The sequence below is a fragment of the Erpetoichthys calabaricus genome, chromosome 4, assembly GCF_900747795.2.
Source record: "Erpetoichthys calabaricus chromosome 4, fErpCal1.3, whole genome shotgun sequence".
NCBI classification, from domain to species: domain Eukaryota; kingdom Metazoa; phylum Chordata; class Cladistia; order Polypteriformes; family Polypteridae; genus Erpetoichthys; species Erpetoichthys calabaricus.
Window position 1 is genome coordinate 250,842,428 of NC_041397.2, and position 22,322 is coordinate 250,864,749.

Consider the following 22,322-nt stretch of genomic DNA (forward strand, 5'->3'; position numbering starts at 1 on the left):
AAAACTGAGGCAGCAAACTTAGTGAAAATTAATATTTTTGTCATTCTCAAAACTTTTGGCCACGACTGTACATATTTAACTTAACACCACTTGTCATTTTTTTCATTCTGTTTTCTGGAACTCGACTCATTCATACCTGTGCATTTTGGTAAACTCCTGTTGGTTTTGATCACCAGTTTGCATTTTGTAGTGTGACTTTATAGTTGTTTTGTCAAAGATTTCTATGAGCAGTTTTAACTTTTATGCTGCAGTGTTGAGACTTTCATTCCTTTCAACTACAGCAATTTTAGTTTTTTTTACATCTCAAGTAATTTATGTATTCACAACTACAGTTAATTTTATCTGCCTATTTGTTCTTTATCAATAGCTAAACACACACACTAGTGGCTTCTTTCTGTTTCATATTTCATATTTTTGATTTTGTTAATTCTAGTTTTTTTTTTTTTTTTTTTTAATTATTCTTTGTGTTGATTTAGGCCTGCTGACCAAAGGTAGACCTCAAATGGAAGAGCAGAGAGTAAATCTAACACCACACATTCAGAGCTGTTTTATATTTGCAATTTTGTATTAAGTGGGACAGGACACTTCACAGTGATTGCCTAACTGCTAATACCTCCCTGAACTGTATTGATGAAAAAAATGTATAAAAATAACTCAAAATAAAACTGTTATTCTGTACTTTGGCTTCTTATTTTTTAATCTAAAATATAAATTTCTTTTGTGTAATTGCAAAAAATATGTTGATTTCAAAGTCTCAATACTTATGATGGGAAATGCGTTTTATGAGTTTAAACTCTTGCTTTTCTCATGCTTGGTATTGATATGAAGAATACCGTAATTCGAGATGAAGTTGAATAAGTTGTTTGTGTTCAAATGTCAAAGTTTTGATAGGTTTACTTTAGGGTATTCACCTTCTATGCTCCTCTCCAGCGTTGACTTTGTGCTTCATGTCATTGACTTGCTGAATGTTGACACATTTTTAATTGCTTATTTGTCATGGAGCAGGTTGTCCTCATAGATTTGTCTGTACTTTGCTCCAGCCATTTTCAGTTATTCTAGATAATGTGTTGGAGATTTCTACATTCGTTATGCTTGGCAATAGAATTCAGTATTAATGAACGGTGTATGGTCTGGTTAGTGTTCTGTGATATTTATTAGCTAAAAAAAGTTGCCATTTTTCTTTGTTACTATAAAGATTAATCTTATATATCATTGCTATGAAATGCTTTGTTGAAGACTGTTTGTGATCTTCTTGGCAATCCAGCTCAGTGGTGTTTGTTGATTCGTGAACATTTTGTTCCTTCTTGGTCATTAATTCTCATTTTTTGGGAATACTGCAACTTTGCCTCTTGGACAATGGTGTGGTCCCAGGCAACTGTCCTCTTTCTATTAGAAATGTATCTTAAGCGACTAAAGTTTCCTGCAGTGTTCAAAAGACTCAATTAAGGCCTAAACTGACAGGTCTGTGTATAGATGACTGCTTGTGTCTTCAATAGCCTGATTTTATATACTAATTTACATTTTCTGCTGTTCTCTTCTGGGATGTGTTTTTAGTATTCTTGACAATGACTTGGAGAAAAGAGATTGTTAAGCCAGAAGGGTGTCATCTTATGGCCTTTTATTTTGGCATCTGATACCCAGGATTATTGTCTAAATAGAACCATTTATTTTGTCACTGCACGTAAGCACACACACAGGCAAAGTGATAGAAGCTATGTGCCAAAATTATGAGTCAAAACAAGCCTTAAAGGAGACCTCCTCATCCCTAAATAAGAAAACACGAGACCCTGAGAAATAATAATATAACGAAAAAAGTATTACTGTATACTATGTGTTCCTGTCTTTTTATTACCATGCCACGCTTCTTTTAACTTCACCTGTTTGTCTGGTATAAATCTTGTAATCAATATTTAACCCACTTCCTATTGTCCAAATGACTTGAAATTTTGCACACTTATTCACTTCCGATGACAATACACGAATCAATAACCAGTTTCACTAATTGATCAATTAACACTAGAATTGCCAGAGCCTACGAAAAAACTCGTATATCCGGCCCACCTTAAATCGCTTCTTAAATCCGTTCACACCTCTCCACCAGCATCCTTTGTCCTCTAAATGTGCTGATAAAAGACAAGCTGCCAGCAACCGGCTATTCCATCCCCCCACCGACTTAGAACGTGAGCGAAGTTTTCCCAGCTCACGTCTTGATTGATTATGTGGGAGTGAAGTTGAGTTTTACAGTGGAAATGAGAGATCATTATTCTAAAGTAATCTGTGTAAACACATTGTTAAAACAGGAACTTTTTCATATTTTAGTAATAAATGTTACAAAATGTAGTAGGCATAAACTATAGAATATATAAAGCCCGAGTTCCAAAGATCAAATAAACACTTTCACAAAAGCTTCAAGAATAACTCAACAGCTTCTGTGGCGTAGCGCGCTAAGATTTGCCTCTTAGTGCAGAGCAGTTTTTCCTTGCCTCACAGACCTCAGTTCGATTCCCCGCTGGGGATGAAGTGTTGCTTTTTTTTTCTTTTCTTTTTAACCTCAAACGGACATAAAATTTATACATTGGTATGCACTGTCAGTTACAGAGATCGTTATATTTTCATGTGGGATGCTCCTTTTAAAATATTTTTTTAACAATTGAGACTGCAATTAACAGGAACAATTGTCCTTATAACTTATTTTTAAGATTCATAACACACAGACAGACAGAGCACTGCGTAATAGAGAGACAGACAGGCAGAGAAGTCACTAGATATATAAATAAACAGGGAAGCCACGTGTACTGAAAGAAAAAAAGAACATGTGCGTTGTCCCAGCTGCACTGAATAAGCGCAGGCGCTCTAACATTACCCCTCCCCCGATCTTACTTAGAGAGTCAGGGACAACGCACATGTTCTTTTTTTCTTTCAGTACACGTGGCTTCCCTGTTTATTTATATATCTAGTGACTTCTCTGCCTGTCTGTCTCTCTATTACGCAGTGCTCTGTCTGTCTGTGTGTTATGGATCTTAAAAATAAGTTATAAGGACAATTGTTCCTGTTAATTGCAGTCTCAATTGTTAAAAAAATATTTTAAAAGGAGCATCCCACATGAAAATATAACGATCTCAGTAACTGACAGTGCATACCAATGTATAAATTTTATGTCCGTTTGAGGTTAAAAAGAAAAGAAAAAAAAAGCAACACTTCATCCCCAGCGAGGAATCGAACTGAGGTCTGTGAGGCAAGGAAAAGCTGCTCTGCACTAAGAGGCAAATCTTAGCGCGCTACGCCACGGAAGCTGTTGAATCATTCTTGAAGCTTTTGTGAAAGTGTTTATTTGATCTTTGGAACTCGGGCTTTATATATTCTATAGTTTATGCCTACTACATTTTGTAACATTTATTACTAAAATATGAAAAAGTTCCTGTTTTAACAATGTGTTTACACAGATTACTTTAGAATAATGATCTGTTATTTCCACTGTAAAACTACACTTCACTCCCACATAATCAATCAAGGCGTGAGCTGGGAAAACTTCGCTCACGTTCTAAGTCGGTGGGGGGATGGAATAGCCGGCTGCTGGCAGCTTGTCTTTTATCAGCACATTTAGAGGACAAAGGATGCTGGCGGAGAGGTGTGAACGGATTTAAGAAGCGATTTAAGGTGGGCCGGATATACGAGTTTTTTCGTAGGCTCTGGCAATTCTAGTGTTAATCCATGTTAATTAAAAAATGAAATTTTCATATGAAGAAAAGTTACAAAGATTTCACCAATGGATGGCACTAGTAATGGATAGAAATATTAAAGGAAGTGTTAAAATATTGGTTACAGAATTATACTAAAACATACCCAAGACTAAAAAGTTGAAAATAATATATATAACACTTTTTAACTTAATGTAAGCATTGTTTTTAAAAAGTATTTATATAATATTATTGATTGAAGAAAAGAGTGCAAAGTATCTGAACATATAGATCGGATACAAAAAAAGCTGTTCCAGCTGCCCCTAATGCAGAGACTTCAAACAATGGAACAAGCTAGTCCCACACCACCGCTTCGTGGCACAGTCAGTTTTTTTTTTTTTTTTTTACTTATTGATAGTTTGTGACCATTTTTGATGCAGTGGTTAGCTCTGCAGCCCGACAGTTCTGTTCACATTTTTGGCCATAGTAATCAGTCCAGCATAGCTGGAAGATGCTTCCTTAACCTTCAGAGACTTAAAAGACTATTGCATCATTATAATCCACTCAAAACTTGTGGATTATCCTTACCCATTCACTTCAATGCATTTTGCAGAGTTTGGTGAAGTCCCTGAACATTTCTGTGATTTTGCCAAACCTGAGGTGAAGCAAATTCAACAGAGTTCACTTATCACTAGTCTTTATTGATTTTGTTTGGGTCATACTTTCTTTGTTTTATATTTTTAAAGTCTTTCATTTCTCTACTTGCTGGGGTTACAGATGTAAAAGAAAGGGGGAAATGTTGAACAGTCATCCCTGACACTTGTGGTAAGACTGAGTATGCCTTTTGGGGCATTTTGTTAATATGGCTTAAGAAGAAAAAGAGGAATCTAGGGACAAATTTTGACTCCACTATAACAAAACACTTGGGGAGAATGTAATGCTTTTATCTTGGTTTATAAGATTTTCATCATTACCATGATTTTCACCCTGCCTTTCCTTTTGTTCTGGTTACTTAAGTCATTATTGTGGACTAGGTATAAGTAGCTGTAGCCTTTCAGTGTTGTTTGCCCCAAATGTCACCTCTTCTCGTTGTAAATTAAACATTTCCAGGTTACAATTTATGGCAGTAAAGTCCACAAATAAAGGGTTAATAGGAAAAATGCTTAAAAGAGTTAAAGCATGCTCAACTGTGACAAAAGAACAAAGATTTCCAAATCAAGTTTCCTATAAAAGTAAATCTAACAGTACTGTAGTTTTCTGAATGCAGAAGCGAAGAAAAATGCCAGGTAATTTAAGAGTGAGGTCAATTAGAGATAAAATTAGTTTAGGGATTGTTAAGCTTAACTAAAACCTACAGCCTCAGCGACCCCCAAGATTGAATTAGAAAAAAACTAGTACAACTTGGTCCCAAGTATATTTGTGTGTGCTCATTGTGATGTAACTGATTTAATACAATACAGTATTTGGAAAAAACCAGAAGAGGGAAAAAAAAAGTGAACAATTGACTAATACTCATCTTCTGTGTTTTAAAAGTCCTTATTCTTAGAGAAAGTAAATGTAGAAAGTAATCACTAACGAGCTGTAAATAAGCTCCACTATTGGCAAGAACTTGCCTCTAAGTAAGCAGCTGGATTGGAATAAAAGTGTACAGCCTCTGTGGCCCTCCAGGACCATACTTGAGAATCCTTTGTGGCAGATGGCCGGGTCCCATGTCTGGCCGGGATGCCCCTTCGATGTGTGTTCTGGGGGAGCAACCATGGGCTGCTCAATACCTCCCCCGGGACACTTGGTGGCAGCCTCCCTAGCTGACGGTGGTGCCTCAGCTTCCCACAGGGATTCATGGGAGATGGAGTTCTCCACAGACCTGTTGGGATCTGGGGTGGCTGCCAAGAGGTGCTGCATGGGTCCCTGAGCCTGGCTGGACAAGTCTTCAGCCCCGCCCGGAAGTGCAACCAGAAACAGGTGATCAAGCACCTGGAGCACTTCCGGGTGGGCTATAAAAGGGCCAGCATCCACCACTCAGTTGCCAGAGTCGGGAGGAGGAGGACAAAGCTAGACGGGAGGAGTGGTGGTGCCAGAAGGGAGTGTTTTGTGCTTGTGACATTTGGACTGTGTTGTGCCTGTGGGGTTCACGGGGAAGACGTGCCATACAGGTGAAGAAAATAAAGGGTTTCTTTGTGCTTTTACACGTGCCTCCGTGTGAGTCTGTGCTGGGTCGGGCGCCAATAAAGAGCCTATTTTACACCTTTTATTTCAGTATTAATGTTTAACTTCAGTTCTATAATAAGAATAATAGCTCAAGGTGCTTCACAGAGTCTCATAAAGAAACAGCAAGTACATGTAACACTGTATACAGTTTTGTTCTTTTCTACTCTGCTCCTGTTCACCTTTATAATTGCACACTCTCTTTCTGTCGTTTGACACTTCTTTGTACTCAGGCAGTCCAACCTTTATTAGTTACTAGGCTTTTTTTTGTTTTTTTTTTTAATTCACTTTGATGTCAGCATTGAGAGCACTCCTCTGACCATTGTTATCATTTAATTCCATGCATCTAGTAAGATATGCCATTTCCGTTGCATCACTGTTGTTACTCTGCCATTGTACTGTTTTTTATGACTGTGAAGTTATAATGAATCACAGCTGAAATCTAGGGATTTATAATCCAGTAAAAGCAGGTTAGATGTTTAATATTTTTCACATGGTAATTGTAATGTGAAATTATGCCAAATTATGTTGTTGACCATACAGGATATACCGTATATTTGTCTTTAATAAATTTATCTTTTGTCTGAAACACTTTAAGGACCACTGAATTATATGAAACAATTTTTTTTTTAATTAAATCTATGTTTTTACATTTTTATTTAAAAAAGAAAGAAATTCAAGGTATACACTTAATTTCTATTTTTTTTTTCTTTTATTAAAGACTAGTCACTAACCATTTATAAAAGATAGTATGATATTTTATGTTTTGCAGAATGCCTCCAGCAGTTTCGAAAATCCTCTTTGGAATTTAGCAGGGATGAAATTTTTTTTTTAGTAACCAAACTGTAAAATGTTTAAAAAAAACTAAATCTGGAATCTGTGACAACCAGTAATAATTATTTTGCCTATTGAAATGTAACCATGAAATATAATTAACAGACAAGCAGATAGGTTAATCCCCAAACCACTATTGATAAGTTATTAGAAAAATAAACTACATATACTACATAATGTAGTAAAGTTGCTGCCTAAACTATTATATTTTGCAAGATACTGCTAGTAATCATAATGCAGGTTTTCTTGTGTACTTTTCTTACCTGTGTGAATTGAATACTTGGAATTGTTTTTGCAGGTGCCTGTGAAGGAACATTGGCCTGTTCTACCTGTCATCTAATCTTTGATGATGATATCTTTAAGCAGCTAGATTCTGCTACTGATGAAGAATTAGACATGCTTGATTTGGCTTATGGACTCACAGATACGTAAGGGCATTTTTAAATACATATTTCACGTTTCTTAACTCAGTAGTCCCAGTTCACAAATAAAAAATGGTCGATAGTTAATGTGTCTTGGAGGGAAAATTTGTTACACCTTGGATTTAAAACTAGTAAATCAAGAAGAAACTTGTAAGAGGGAATTCAGATCTGCATATATGTACAGTTTTCTTACAAGGAACATGGATACATCCGGTTAAAAATTAAATTGCATTTATTTTTTTTTACTTATCTTAAACAGACCAGCAGTGGGTATGTTCTGTATCTAGGTGGGACGGTAAGCTGGACAAATAAGAAGTGAAATTAAAAACTATGTGATTTTAAAGTCTTGGAAACACAGTTCTCAACTCGACTTCCCTATTATAACCAATAACTCTTACATGACCAAGCAAATCAAATTCCATTCTTCCTGTAGAATTAACAAATGATATACTTGTGGAAAGGGTGCATATCATGAAATTCAATTTTTTTTGTGGGCACATCATTTAATAGCATGTTGACACAGCAGTCTAATTTTAAAGTTAGTAAAACTACAAAACGTTTTATAGAAAAATGTTTTATCACACCTTTTATCAACCATTGATGAAATGTGTATTAGTAAAATATTCATATATAAAAATATGAATAGGCAAAAGTTGTACTGGTACATTACATACTTTAAGTTGTGACCTTTATTGTCAAATGGAAGAGAATATATGGATTGCTTAATGTCTTCTAACATTGCAGTCAAATCATTGTTTTGATTCAAAACTAAATAGCAAATATCGTAACTTGAGTACCATTCTGTAGCCATCATATTTGGCTAATTTGAAACATATGAGAAATCAGAACACTTGTTCAAAAGGTAAGAGGGTTAAAGAGGCTTATAAATAAATCCTTATGTACAAAACATAGTGCTTATCACAGAGTACATCATCACAAAATACTTTGTAATGAAAATAAGAGCATAGTTCAAAGTAACAAGCTAAAATACAATACATGATCTGTCAGCTACATAGACTTCGAAAGACTAAGATTGTAACCATCATCTGTTTAAAGACTATAGTAGAAGATAGGTCTAGTAAGTATAGATGAGTCACATAACGAAGTCCTGTTTATAACCAACTAAAATGCAAGAGAGAAAAGATGGACTTGAATGATTAATGAAAAGAAGACGTGTGTATTAGTCCTGTACTTTATTTTTGATGTGTTACTTTTAAATCCAAGGTGTAAAAGACCTCCTTATTTTAAGCAAGCTAATATTAGTATTTACTAATTGTAAAAATTAAATCATGACTGAAATTGTAAAAATATGTGTACTGTACATTAAATATATTGGTAAATAAAATAATGCTTAATTCTACATTGAATTAATTATACACATAGCTTATTATTGAGTAATAGTTTCTTTAAGGCTCTCACTGTTTTTTCCCCCACCAGGTCTAGACTTGGATGTCAGATCTGCCTGAAGAAATTTATGAATGATATGACTGTGAAAGTTCCTGAAGGTGTATCTGATGTGCGGCAAGCAGCAGATATGAGCAAGACAACATCTGGAATTTAGGCATTGACTAAGAAAATAACTGTAATAAAAAGTTGTACTTTAATTACAACTTAATGATTTATAGTAAATTAAATTCATCATTCTGGTTCCATTTTAATAATATGGAGATATGATACCCAGACATTATCATCAGTTTTAAAATGCTAACCATTAATCATTCATTTATATATATATATGTTTTATTCCTTTATATATTGCCCAATAAAAGTATTACATATTTAGAATTTAAAATTATTTTGAAGACGAAATGCCTGTGTCAATGCAAATATTTATAATATACTATGATCTTTTTTTAAGCAGTGTGAAATGCTTGAAAGTACTGTATACCTGCATTGTCAGCTCCAAAGTTATTTGGAGCATAGTAATCTATTTTATATACCTTCAATTTTTAAAATAAACATTTCTTTACAAGTCAGCATGAAAAATTGCTACATTAATACAATTAGTTTGTTGTTGAAATGCATACATTGTTATTCATATAACAAGCATTACATTTCCATAGACCAAAAAAAACAAACTTATGATTTCTCTAGATAAAAAGTGACACAATATTTTTCTTATATTTTATTAATAAGTGTCATGTTCAAACTGTTCTGGATTTCACATTACCTTTGTTGTATATTGCTTAGCAAAGTCTAATGCATAATTTTACTACAGTCATATAAAGACATATTGCATATTTAATAATAATAATAATTCTTTACATTTAGCACTTTTCTCACTAATCAAACTGCATGGTGAGTGGGGAGCCACTTCAACCACCACTAATGTGTAGCATCCATTTGGATGATGCGACAGCAGCCATTTTTGTCCCAGTACGTTAACCACACATTAGCTATTAAGTGATGAGGTGGTGAACGAGAGAGACAATTTGAGACAGTGGATGATTAGGGGGCCAGAATGACTGGGCCAATGAGGGCAGTTTAGCCTGGACATCGGAATACACAAACATCCACACACGAACAAAGTATACTGTACATAGCATGCTCTCTTACATGTATGTATGTATGTATAGGCAGAGCCAAAAAGAAGTACCACATTTCAAACGTTTATTTTACAAAAATGCTACAAGATCAAATAAATTTCATTACAACACAAGAAAGGGTATACAAAATAGATTTTTTTCACTCTTGTTTTAAAAATAATGACTTCAAGATGGTGGCCATCTTTAGCAGTACACTCTTCAAGACGATTTCTGAATGCTCGCATGACTCGTTCAGCCATTTCAATGGGAATAGGGACAGTTTTTTGGCAAATAGCATCCTTAAGGGCTTCAAGGTTTTGAGGTCGGTGTGTGTATACCTTTGACTTCAGATAGCCCCAGAAGAAAAAAGTGCATGGAGCGAGATCAGGCAAACGTGAAGGTCACCTGACAGTGCTGCGCAGGGAGCTTAGCTTCCCTGGAAACATCTCCCACAAAACTTGCATGGATCTCTGCGCCGTATGAGCTGTTGCTCCATCCTGTTGAAACCAGGCATCCAGCACATCCATTTATTCCAGTTGGGGACGTAAAAAGTTCTCTAGCATTTTAATGTAACGTTCTGAAGTGACCCTTGCTCCCCTCACCTCAAAAAAGTAGTGGCCTACAATGTCACATTCTGCCACGGTGCAGCAAACTGTAACACATTCACTGTGCAGGTGTCTCTGATGAAGTTCATGAGGGTTAGTTTCAGCCCAATAGTGAAAGTTTTGCTTATTTACACAACCTTTCAAATGGAAATGTGCTTCGCCACTGCATGATGATGGCATCTCGATTAATGGTTTGTAGAATGTTCACGCACAACTCTCTATGGCTCTCCCAGTCTCTCTGAGTGAGTTCCTACACTACCATCATTTTGTATGGATGGAAATTAAGGTTCTCATACAAAATCCTCAAAAACGTATTGGAAATGCCTTAGACAGAAGCATGTTTGTGTGCTGAACGTCTAGGAGACTGCAAAATAGAATCCCTTACAGCCTGGATGTTTTCTGGCGTTTGTACAGTCTGAGGATGACCTGGAGATTTTCTTTTCAATGTTATACCTGTCTGTCTAAATTTACCCACCTACTGAAGAATTGTTTTCCGATGCTTAAGTGTGTTCAGAAGGTGCATTGTGTAGTGATGATGGATTCGTTGTTTTTGAAGAACTCTTCTACAGTAAAAGTACAGTGCGCACCGGACCAAGGCATGTTACCAACTGAAAACTACAAGGGATGACCTATCAAAGGACCCCCAACCCACTCAGCTGCCTCTACCTTGAGAAATATGGTGCTTCATTTTGGCTGACCCTATATATCTCATATATGTTTCTTTTCTGGTTCGTCCTGCTTCCACTTCAAAACTGGTCCCGCCCACACACAGCTGACAAGGCATTTCTCAATTCCTATTCGTCATCTTCCATGTCATGCACTATACTGGCCTGCTGAGCGTAATACATCCAACAAGTACTCGAGGCGCTGCCACAACGGTAAAGTAGCTTTACCACCTTTGCGGGAGCCACCTGTGTCTTTACAACAGCTTCTTACACAGCAAACATCAGAAGGTAAAAATTATCGTGAACACATTTGAGAATACAACTCTTCTTTAGCGTTTGATTCCATGGGTGCACAGATAGCTCAACCTCCTGGCCACGGACCATACTGTTTTAAAATACACTGACAAATTTATCACCAAATCTCTCCACTATGCACTAACACTTCTACCTCCCCAGGATATGGACAGTTGTATGTTTTTGGCACAGCGCAAGCTACTGAAGTATGCTTACAAAATAAAGCAAACTCTGCATGCAGCGAAAATGTATTTCTCAGAACCATCAACCTCTTCGCTAAATCATACAAGCACATGCATGAAATCGCTCAGTCCAATCCAACAGCATCTGTACGAATGGTTTTCAGGGAAAACCCTAGGCAGGAGTTACGATGATACAATGCCCCGACATTGCAGCGATTTTCGTCGGAGAAGATGGCGAAACGCCTGCCGAAAGGGACGTTTGCATGTATGCCATAGGCAACTCCTGTAAACAGATTTCCACGCTCAATATGAATTGTGATCCTATGGTTTACCCACTTTTGTGCCAGCCAATGTCTCCGTAAGGGAATAAAGATTTACAACATGTTCCCGATAAAAGAACCGCCAAGCAAATAAGGCTTACTCAATGTCAATTTTACGCGTACAGATTAGCAATGAGGAATACATTTAGTATTTTGCACTCCAGCGGCAAACTATACCAACAGTACGTCGTAGATGCGAATGTTAAAACAGAGGGCGCGTATCTCAAGTATCTCAGATTACATCAAGATCTGCGCGTGGAACAATACAAAGGACTATCAGACGCACTGCAAGCAAACGCTGAAAATAACAATGTTCGTGTAGGCAAAATGATCGTAGTACTGTCCACATTTCCAGGAAGTCCAAGATACATGCAACAAAACTATCAGGATGCCACGGCCATAGTACGTAAATTCGGAAAGCCTGATTTATTTATCACTTTCACATGTAATCCTACTTGGCCGGAAATTCTACATGCACACTGCATCTTTCAAGAAGTATTTATTTCTACTTGATTTCTGAATTCCTTTCTTACCGTTTTCCGTTCCTATTCTATTCAGCTAGTATATATATATATATATATATATATATATATATATATATATGAGAATGATCATGAGTCAAACAGTGCCAAGTTTGGGTAGATTTTTAGAGCCTGTATATTTGATGTCTAATCTCCTCCCATACTGATGTTTAGCCAATTGCTATTCTCAGTCTGTGTGTACATTTATTTTATGTGTCAAAATGCATTACTATGTGTCTTCAGTAGATTACTGACATCACCAGTTACACAGTCATCCACACAATTTTTGATGAATCCCATTTCTGTACTTGCATAGTCATCCAGGTCTGTGAAGACCCTCTAAGCATTTCCCAGTTTACATAATCAAACCAGTCTTGCAGATTTTCATTTGGTTCCTTAGTCCAGCACTGAACTACTTTTATTGTTGGCCCCTTATACTGTATTTTAGTCTCTACTTGTAAACTGATAGCAGGAATACTGAAAGGTGATTGGACCATCTGAGGTGGAGCACAGTAGCGAGTAGTAAACATCATTTATTGAAATGTAGCGGTAATCCAGAATATTACCATCCCTTATGGGGCAGATAAAATGCTGTTGTTATTTAGAGTACTTTTCAAATTTGCTTTTTTGAAGTCTCCAGCAACAGTAAATAATTCCTGAAGATGTAATGCATTCATATCATTTAGTAATCTATATTACTAAACCACAGTTAATTTATGCACGGCGGACGCATCAAGGCGCATGCGCACTGTGGCCTTGGCGCCCGCCCTAGAGTCCAGAGTCAAACGCAGCGGCTTCCCAAAACGTGGCGGCGCCCGCTCCAGAGTCAAATGCAGTGGCTTCCCAGAGTCAGTAGGTGGCGCCCAAATAACACAACGTACAGCGCCGTGGCGCCCGCCCCAGAGTCAAACGCAGCGGCTTCCCAAAACGTGGTGGCTTCCCAGAGTCAGTAGGTGGCGACCAAACAACACAACCTGTACAGTCATGGATACAAACAATGAACGAAGGCGCCCACACAAAGAGACCGCTTTAGTTCAAATAGGGTTATTGAATTAAATGGAAACTTTACTATGCCTACGACCTGTGAACTACACCTGAGGTAAAGCGTGCACGCCAGGTTGTACAGCCGCCCGGACGCGACCGCCCACACCACCGCATATACCCTCCATGATATTTCATCATGCAGTGGCTTCCCACCGAGGCACATATTGCGCCGTGGCGCACGCCCCAGAGTCAAACGCAGCGGCTTCCCAGAGTCAGTAGGTGACGCCCAAACAACACAACCTGTTCACTACACTTGCTCTAATCCACTGTGCCAGTAATATAGATCACATAATGGTCACAGACTCAAACCCAGCGGCTTCCCCGACTCAGTGGCTGGCACACAAACACCACAACCTGTAAACTAAACTTGCTGTGCTCCACTCTGCTAGCAGTCGGTGTCAGCAAAGGCAACAGAATCACGTCTCCACAAAACGAAACCGCTTTAGTACAGATATGCTTATTGAATTAAATGACATTTCCCCAGACGCACCCACCCTCCATGATATGTCATCCATCCAAATATCGGACGGAACAGAAACTGATTGCCATTCTTGGATTTCCGATTCACTAGCGAATCGCGGGCTTACTTGTGTTCTATAGATCAGTCAGTGCATTGAGTGATTGACAGTTCAATATGGAAGAGGCAGAAGAATTTGCTTTGGGTATAATATAGCCATTACTAATGTAAAAATTATATACTACTCAAATAATATTTAAAACTTTTTCTTGTGAGGAATTACTGCAATTGTGTGCAAAGAAATACTATACTTACATAAATAAATACCATTGTAGGCGATTTGTTATGAAATGGGTGAAATAAATCATCAGGGGCAGTTTATTATCAGAGTTTCTGCACTATGCAGCCTAGGGAATCTACCACAATATGAAAGTACATATGTAGGCCTATTCATATTATATAAACTGACTGTATTACTAGCTGTTTTGTATGTTAATTAATCTGTAAAAATGGTTAATTAATTTGCATTTTCAGTACAGGCTTGTTAAAATGGCTTATCTGCAGATCTGCATGCTTATTTCTTCATGTTGTAGATTTATTGTAGATTTAACAGTACATCAGTTACACATGACATCTGTGATTGATTTAAGAGGTCACATTTGATTCTTATCCATCTCACCCCTATTAGATTTCAAGTTTCTCTTTTTCAGGGTAGCTTTAGTAATGTTTGGTACAAAATTTGTCTTGATTTTAAATTAATGATCATTGGGGTTTTGTTTACATTATTTTTTTAGCAAACTTACAATGCACATACCACTACTAGCAAGCTGGGATAATAAACAGTGATCTAAATGGTTCCAAGAACACATGTTACATAAGTCAGGATCTTGCACATAACTCTTGTATTGCACTTTAAGGTAGTGTTGCATCTGCACGTCAGAGCCATTTGAACCTTTAATTCAGTTTATTGTACAATGTGGATGAGGAGGTGTGATGAAGCGCCTCATAGAATTATACAGTATATTGAACAAGCCTTACCCTGTTTATTAAATAAGATGGAAAGCACTGCTCTTTAAAGAGAAAAGAAAATGTGTAGCTTCCTACAATGGGTCAGTGGTGCAGATGACAGATGCTGAGAACTGCAGGGAGTCTGCTACAGTGGGGGAAATAAGTATTTGATCCCCTGCTATATTTGTAAGTTTGCTCAGTTACAAAGAAATGAACAGTCTCTAATTGTTATGGTAGTCACATTTTAATGGAGAGAGACAGAATATAAACCAAGAATCCAGAAAAAACACATTACATAAAAGTTATAAATTGATTTGCATGTCATTAACTGGACCAAGTGTTTGATCCCCTACAACCCAGCCAGAATTCTGACTCTCACAGATTGGCAGTGTGCCCACGTGGCACACAGATTACAATCAATTAATCAGTTAACAGATACTCCTGATCTCAACTCGTTATGTGTTGAGAATACGTATTTCACTCAATGACATGCAAATCAATTTATAACTTTTATGTAATGTGTTTTTTCTGGATTCTTGGTTTATATTCTGTCTCTCTCCATTAAAATGAAACTAACATAAAAATTAGAGACTGTTCATTTTGTGAGCAAAATTAAAAATTCAGCAGGGGATCAAATACTTATTTCCCCCACTGTATGTGTGTGTGCACATCTGAGGTGAATCCCATAGATAAGGATTCAGGGTGGGACTGTAGTCAGGTGCTGTTCATCATTTGCATTTTTAATGGCATATTTATTAAAGTGTCTGTGTTCAAGTTCTGGGATTGTTTTTAAAGAAATGTTGATTTTTGAAAGAAGAATGCACTCTTTGAATGCTACACCCATTGTGTCTGCTTCCCTTATTGCTCCACTAACTCTCGGTCCCAATACTCAATGTCCCTGCACTCATATAAAAGTAAGGACAGCATGGTGTGATGGGGGGAGCAGTTTTTCCCTTTGTGCAGTGTACCCTGCCCATCGGTTATCCTTCCTAACCTGTATCCCCTTTGCTTAATGTAGCTACTAAAGTGCAAATGGCATTAAGCAGTTCCCTTAAATTGGGTGCTCAGATTTGGTCCAGCAGGGCTACATTGACTGCAGATATTTGTTTACCTAATTACAGGTTGATACTTCCCAATTACAGAACTTATTTAATTTAAAGCATTGTTGGCATGTTCATTATGCAATGCCAAGTAATTCTTACAGTATATAGTATATTGTGAATTAGTAATTCTCGGTCCTCCATGTTCTTTTTTTATTTTCTGTTTCTTCCCAAATATTTTATTAAAATAGTGAATGCACACAGGTGGAAATTTGTGATCCACTGATTCATTTGTCATTTGTTAATTGTCAAATAGTAAATGTAGTTGTTTAAACATAAAAGAAACAGTCAAAAAGTCGGACATTTTAACAAGCGAATTAACTACTTAATGAGGTTTTCACACAAAAGTGTTACATGAGGAATGATTGTTTCATCAGCAATAATTGGTTTCTAATGAAGAAATTAGGCTTGAACAAAAACCTGCATCTGCTGCTGCTCTCCATTACCACACTTGAGAACCCCTTGCTTTAAATATTTCCAGTGCATTTTACCAAGGGGAAACACCAACAAACATTCAGAGGATTAAACAAAGCATTAGATGTTTTAAGCCTGTGTGAAATTTACCCTTTAGCCATTAATATTATCCACTTACGTGCGCTTGTATTAACAGCAAATTACTTTGCTAAATACTATATACTGTAGAATACACATTAATGCTTCTGGTAATTGTATTCCAAACACAAGGATTTGTTCCATCACTTCCTCTCATTTGTGTGAATATTGCAAAAGCCAAAAAACAAAGAACCTTTGCACAAATTGGAATGTGTCCAGTTACTTATGGATCACATCCAAGAAAAATATTCCATCTTGTAATGCCTTAGGATCACATTATTTTTCTTGTTTCTAAATGAAATCCATTATGTGTGAAGTTTTCAAACACTTAACAAAGTAATACAATGTTTAGAACAAAAAAACACAAGTTTCTGCTCAAACTGTAAGGCAAAGTCAGTTTATAATGTAGCTTGTGACTTTAGACATGCTTTCATGAAAGATTTTTAATATTTGTTGTAGATATGTTGACAAAAGAATTAGATCTCCTAAGGGAGGCTGAATGGAAATCTGATCATCTGGAAGTGCAGATGTGAACAATACTTCATGCACTTTGAATATCTTAAAAAGAAAAGTATTGCGCATTCCAACTGGAAGAGCCTGTCAACGCTGAAAAGGAGTCTCTAAAGTATCATTTTTTTGTAATGTGAAGCTTGCGGCAATTTGTTAATTTTAGGTTATCTTGTACATTCCAAATGGGCATGGCCGGGTCCGCGCTTACATCATTTCCCACAAGAATATTTAGTCAGATCTTAGTAATGAGCTGGGGGTTCAAAGGACAGGAGAATGTTACAATTTTATTGTTTTAGCTGTATGGGCTAACAGTGCTTTGTAGTTAAAAAGTGGAAACTATTATTCATTTGCACTAAATTAAAAATTATTATGGTGTAACCAAAAGTTGGTATTGTTTTTTTCAAGTTCCCATAGCAACTTAATACTGGGACTTTTCTCCAGATTATTTTTGTAAGCCGTATTGATGCACTGCATTGACCGTTCATTGGGCACACCCATCTAGTAGCATGTTGTGCCTCCTTTGGCCTTCAGAACAGCAGGAAGTTGTCTGAGCAGGGATTCTACAAGATGATGGATGTGTTGTTCAAGAATGTAGTACTATTGGAAATGACTGTGTTGCACAGTTGCTACAAGTTGGATGGCTAAACAGTCTTGCTGAGAAGAACTCTTTTCACCTCATCCCAAAGGTACATGATGGGGTTGAGTTCCAGGGACTGTGTACACCTCTGAACAAATGAAAACAATTTTTTTGAAGAAAATTAAAAATAGGTTTGATAGGAAATGTGTTTTTAACCTTTAGTGAAAATCAAATCACCATTTATTGTATGGTTTTTCTTAAAAGTCCTGCTTTTTTCAGATATCAGCACATTGATACCATATCTAGGGTTGGTTTTTACTTAATACTGCTGGCATAAGCCCCTAGCCCAACGCCCTGAATTGGATTCAGTGATTTTATAATGGATATGTGGCAATTAATGTTTTAACATTTGTTTTCTATGTGGAGTACTGTCATCGCAGACTTGATTGGAAGGCACTTGAAAGCAAGAAGATTACTGTTTACCAAACTACAGCGTAAACTGATGGCTTGCTAAGTGCTGAAAGAAAATGCTAAAGACTTGAAAAGATCACACTAATTCTCATGGTACAGATTATAACCTCCTCATTTGGGATCTGCTGCCGAGTGTGGAAGTTCTATTCTAGGGGAATATTCTCTTAAACAAATGGAGATAATGGGAATAGTAATGCTGTGGTTCTAGCTCCCAAAGTCATCTTCCATATTTCCCTTGTAAGTGCCCTAAGGGATAGACTGGCATCCCAGTTGTGATGAATGGCAATTCCTGGACTGGATGGGAGGCCCTAATGGATGGACACTATAAATGCAGGCATGACAAGGTGCTTGATTATTATGGGGTAGAAGATTAATGGATGGACTGCGGGAAGTTGTCTGTCAAGAGCAGTTCCTTCCCCAGTTCAACAGATGGCAGTGCTCTTCTGGCATGGCCCTGGTATGGACACCCACAGGGGATCCATGGAATTTGTATCTGTGAAGGACAACCCTGCTGGGGTCATTGGGTGCTGCAGGGAGAAGAACTCCTTGTTTTGTGGGACTTACACATTTCAATGTTAAGGCACTGGAAGTACTCCCAGGTCCAACATAAGCTGCTTGACCTCCTCCAGGTGAGTCAGGAGGTGCAGGACAAGGCTTGCATGAAGGAAGTGAACAGAAGTGGTGATTGGTTATTGTGAGTACTGGTTTTGGAGGAAGAGCCTGTGAAAGGTACTTAGTGTGATAAAAATGCACTTTATTTGTACCCTAGACTGTGTTTGTGTACTTGTGTCTGGAGTCTCAGTGTATTTTTGGTCACACCCTTTATTTAAGAAGTGCATAGGCTCTGACTGATGGCATATACTTGGTTGGACCCTAGCACAGGTTCTGGTCTGGTCACTGTGTGGAGTTTTCACATTCTCCTTTTGTCTAGGTGAGTTTTCATCTGCTTACTCCAGTTATCTCCAATGTCCAAAGTGGCATGCAAGCTGTGCTGTCTGTTGATTCAAAATTGAGGTGGTGTGCTTCTGTTTTAACCTGCCTTGCAATATACTCTACTTGGTTTTCACCTTAAATGCAATGGTAAAATACAGATGTTGGATCCTTATGACCCTGAAATGGAATAAACGATTACAGAAAATGGAAGAATAGACAAGTGCTCTACACTTGCTGTCTATTTGCTCTTTAAACAGTGCAGACTGGATGACTTGATACTTTCTTTCTATAACTGGAGCAAACAACTTGTGGCAATACTCCGTACCTGACATAGATACCAGGATTGTCACAGATCTGAAACATTTATTGAAACTATATTTTTTACATTTTTAAACAAGAAAGCCCAAGACAAGAAATCACAGCAGAGAACTAAACAATGGAAATTCAAAAACCATGCTGCTCCCTTTGTCACGCTTTTACCCAGGTTGTAGTAAAGCCTTTTCAATATCAAGGCAGATGGAAACGAGCAAAACTACATGATGGCCACCTAGTGTATATTTTCCTTAATAGCAGAATGAAAATATTGGCACCCTAAAACTAATATTTTGTAGCACAGCCTGTGGAGATAATTATTGCCATAAAACACTTCCAGTAGCTATGAGTGAGATTTCTACATTTAGTCAGTTTTCTCAGGTTTGATAAGCCTTTTCTCCCAACTGCACATTTTAGCTACTCTCATGAATATGGGCAGAGTGGTGGTTCTGAAGCTATTGGAAGGTTGCCGGTTTGAATCCCGTGAATGCCAGAAGTCATTCTACTCTGTTGGTCTCTTGAGCAATGCCCTTAGCCTGCAGTTGCTTCGTCCTTAGTATGACAATAATCTGGATCCAGCTCTGCAAGCAAGTCCTACAACTTGCAAGGAAAATGTGGGGATTGGTGACAGGATTGGCACTCCTGCCTCGGTTTATAAAAAAAAAAAAAAAAATGCACTCAGGTCCCAATCCAGGTGACACCCTGGGTAAGGACACTGTGGTACAAAACCCGATTTGGGGAGCCAGTAGACAAAACCGAGCAACCAGGGGATGGAGTAAGAGAGTCTTGGACTAAAAAAACTATTCAATAACAGGATTCTGATTTATTCCAGCTAAGCCCAAAATATTTTACAATAATATTTCAAAGTCCAATTCAAAGACACTTCCAAAAAATAAAATTATTGCAGGTGTGACATATAATGTTTACAGTGGCTTCCAAAGAAACAGTGAAAAGAAAAAAATGATCAAAGAAAAAAATGAAAAACTAAGCACCCACTATATACACAAAGGACGGTACATATCTCCACTACTCAGTTAAACAGCTTAGTAGCCCAGATCTACATTAAAACACGAAGACCTGCTCAAAAGACGACCTCTGGTGTTCGGACCATGGTTTTATACCGCGAGCCCTTTTGACCATCCAATCCGCATTTACGTTGCCCGCGGACGTCCAATAAACAGCCACGTTGGGACGTGCGCCATTTGTCAGCGACTGCTCAGGTGCAGTCCACCTTATTTCAATGTTCCTGCTCTCGCGTGCGCGCGTCTGTTTTGGTGACTTGTAGGCTTCCCGTTCAGTGAGTACTGTTTTACTTTCTCTTCTGCGCTTTGCCACACGTGTGAATTCCCATTGTCGGCTTCTTTTAAACTGAGGTCTTTATCATTCCGACCTGTTTCTCTGACTTTAAATGTTGTACTTTCGCCCTCTCTCCTGCAGCGGTTATAAAAGCGCGCCTTCGCAACACTCCACCAGAAACCGTGAGCGCGCTCGAAAAACGGCCACAGACGCGTGCCTCCGCGTCGGCTAGTTTGAGTCCCACAGCTTGCTCACGGAGCACCTGTAAGCCTCTAGGCATCCTTTCGAGCATCCCGGCGGTAGAACTTTGTGCCGCTGCCGTTTTAGTCTGTGAAGGGGCGCTAAAGCAGGTAAATGAAACTTTATTTCTTTAGCATGTTTATTCCCCAAATGTCCGTGACAAGCCAAGCGGCTGTCTCCATATTTGCATTATTTACAGCAACTGAACTTGACTTATCACGGGAGGGTGCGGCAAAACACAGTACAGTAATTAGGCCATGCTCCCAACCTCTCTCTCTCGTGAATATTCAACAGGATGCATTTCAAGACTCCCTGTGGGTCACTTCAGATACGTCCAATGTTTTCTTCTCCTCCATTCTTGGGCGTTTTTTCGAGTCATTATACTGGCTCGGTAATGTTTCCAGGTTCCTGTGTTACCTCTTTGAATCTGTAGGGCAACAATAAAATCATTAAACTATCGGGGCATTTTGGGGTGAAACGTGCAGCCCTCCCCGTTTCATCAATACATACTTGAAACTGTTGCTTCTGATACCTGAAGATCCACTTGGACCATTGGAATGTTTTTCTCTTCAATCTTGGGTCAATTTTCCTCATGCGGTCAGGTCCAGAGATGTTGGCAGCAGGGGTCACAGGAACAGCAAGCTCTTTGGAGATGGTCTTGTCGCCTTTACTTTGACCACATTTGGGTGTTACCATCTATCTGGCCCTATCAGACAACTGTCTGCTCTTCCTTTTCTTTCCTGTATGTAGTGTGGTACAAATCAGTTGAGTGAGTTCTTTTCACTATTTAAACAGGCTAAATATGTGATTAAAAGATGAAAGATACACGTCTGCTTCAAGGGTCACTACAAGACGATAAATTCCTTTAACTTCTAAAGATTTCAATAAATTTGTTCCAACCATTTTGAAATGTTTTTGTAGAATAAGCAAAACTAAAGTTCTTTTTGCAGTTTTTTTTTTTTTTGCTCCATTGCATCTAAAGAAATGCATATGTGGATGACAAAAGATCTTTAAATTACAATACGTTTCAGGAAGAATGGAGCAAGAAGCAACATTTTCAGCCTCATCCAGATATCTCAATGAAAAGATTAAGTTGCAACTGTGAAAAATGAGATGTTTGGTATAGTCGTCTGTGAATGAAAACCATTAATGAAGACAGCTAGAAATCAGAGAGAGCCAGTAAATATCCATATACAGTATGTAGTAGTTCACATGTTTTTGGACCAAGGTTGGAAAATTACAGGGAGGAGAATTTACTCCGTTTGTGATGTGCAAGTAGCTGTGGGACACGTTAGAGGACTTGGGACCCTGCATTAATGAATTGTGTGATGGGTGGCAATATGACAAGGAGATACAGTGCATCCGGAAAGTATTCACAGCGCATCACTTATTCCATATCTTATGTTACAGACTTATTCCAAAATGGATTAAATTCATTTTTTCCCTCAGAATTCTACACACAACACCCCATAATGACAACGTGAAAAAAGTTTACTTGAGGTTTTTGCAAATTTATTAAAAATAAAAAAACTGAGAAATCACATGTACATAAGTATTCACAGCCTTTGCTCA

At 37.8% G+C, this 22,322-nt stretch overlaps 1 protein-coding gene across 1 annotated transcript in view; it reads left to right on the forward strand.

The window, feature by feature from the left end:
* The window catches only part of LOC114650770 (adrenodoxin-like), a 47,236-nt gene extending 38,122 nt beyond the window's left edge, over nucleotides 1-9,114 (forward strand). Inside the window, exons 3-4 of the mRNA XM_028800608.2 lie at nucleotides 7,015-7,144; nucleotides 8,576-9,114. Coding sequence (XP_028656441.1) covers nucleotides 7,015-7,144; nucleotides 8,576-8,699 — 254 coding nt within the window. The 3' untranslated portion in view covers nucleotides 8,700-9,114. The remainder of the gene's footprint in view (nucleotides 1-7,014; nucleotides 7,145-8,575) is intronic.
* Nucleotides 9,115-22,322: the final 13,208 nt, after the last annotated feature.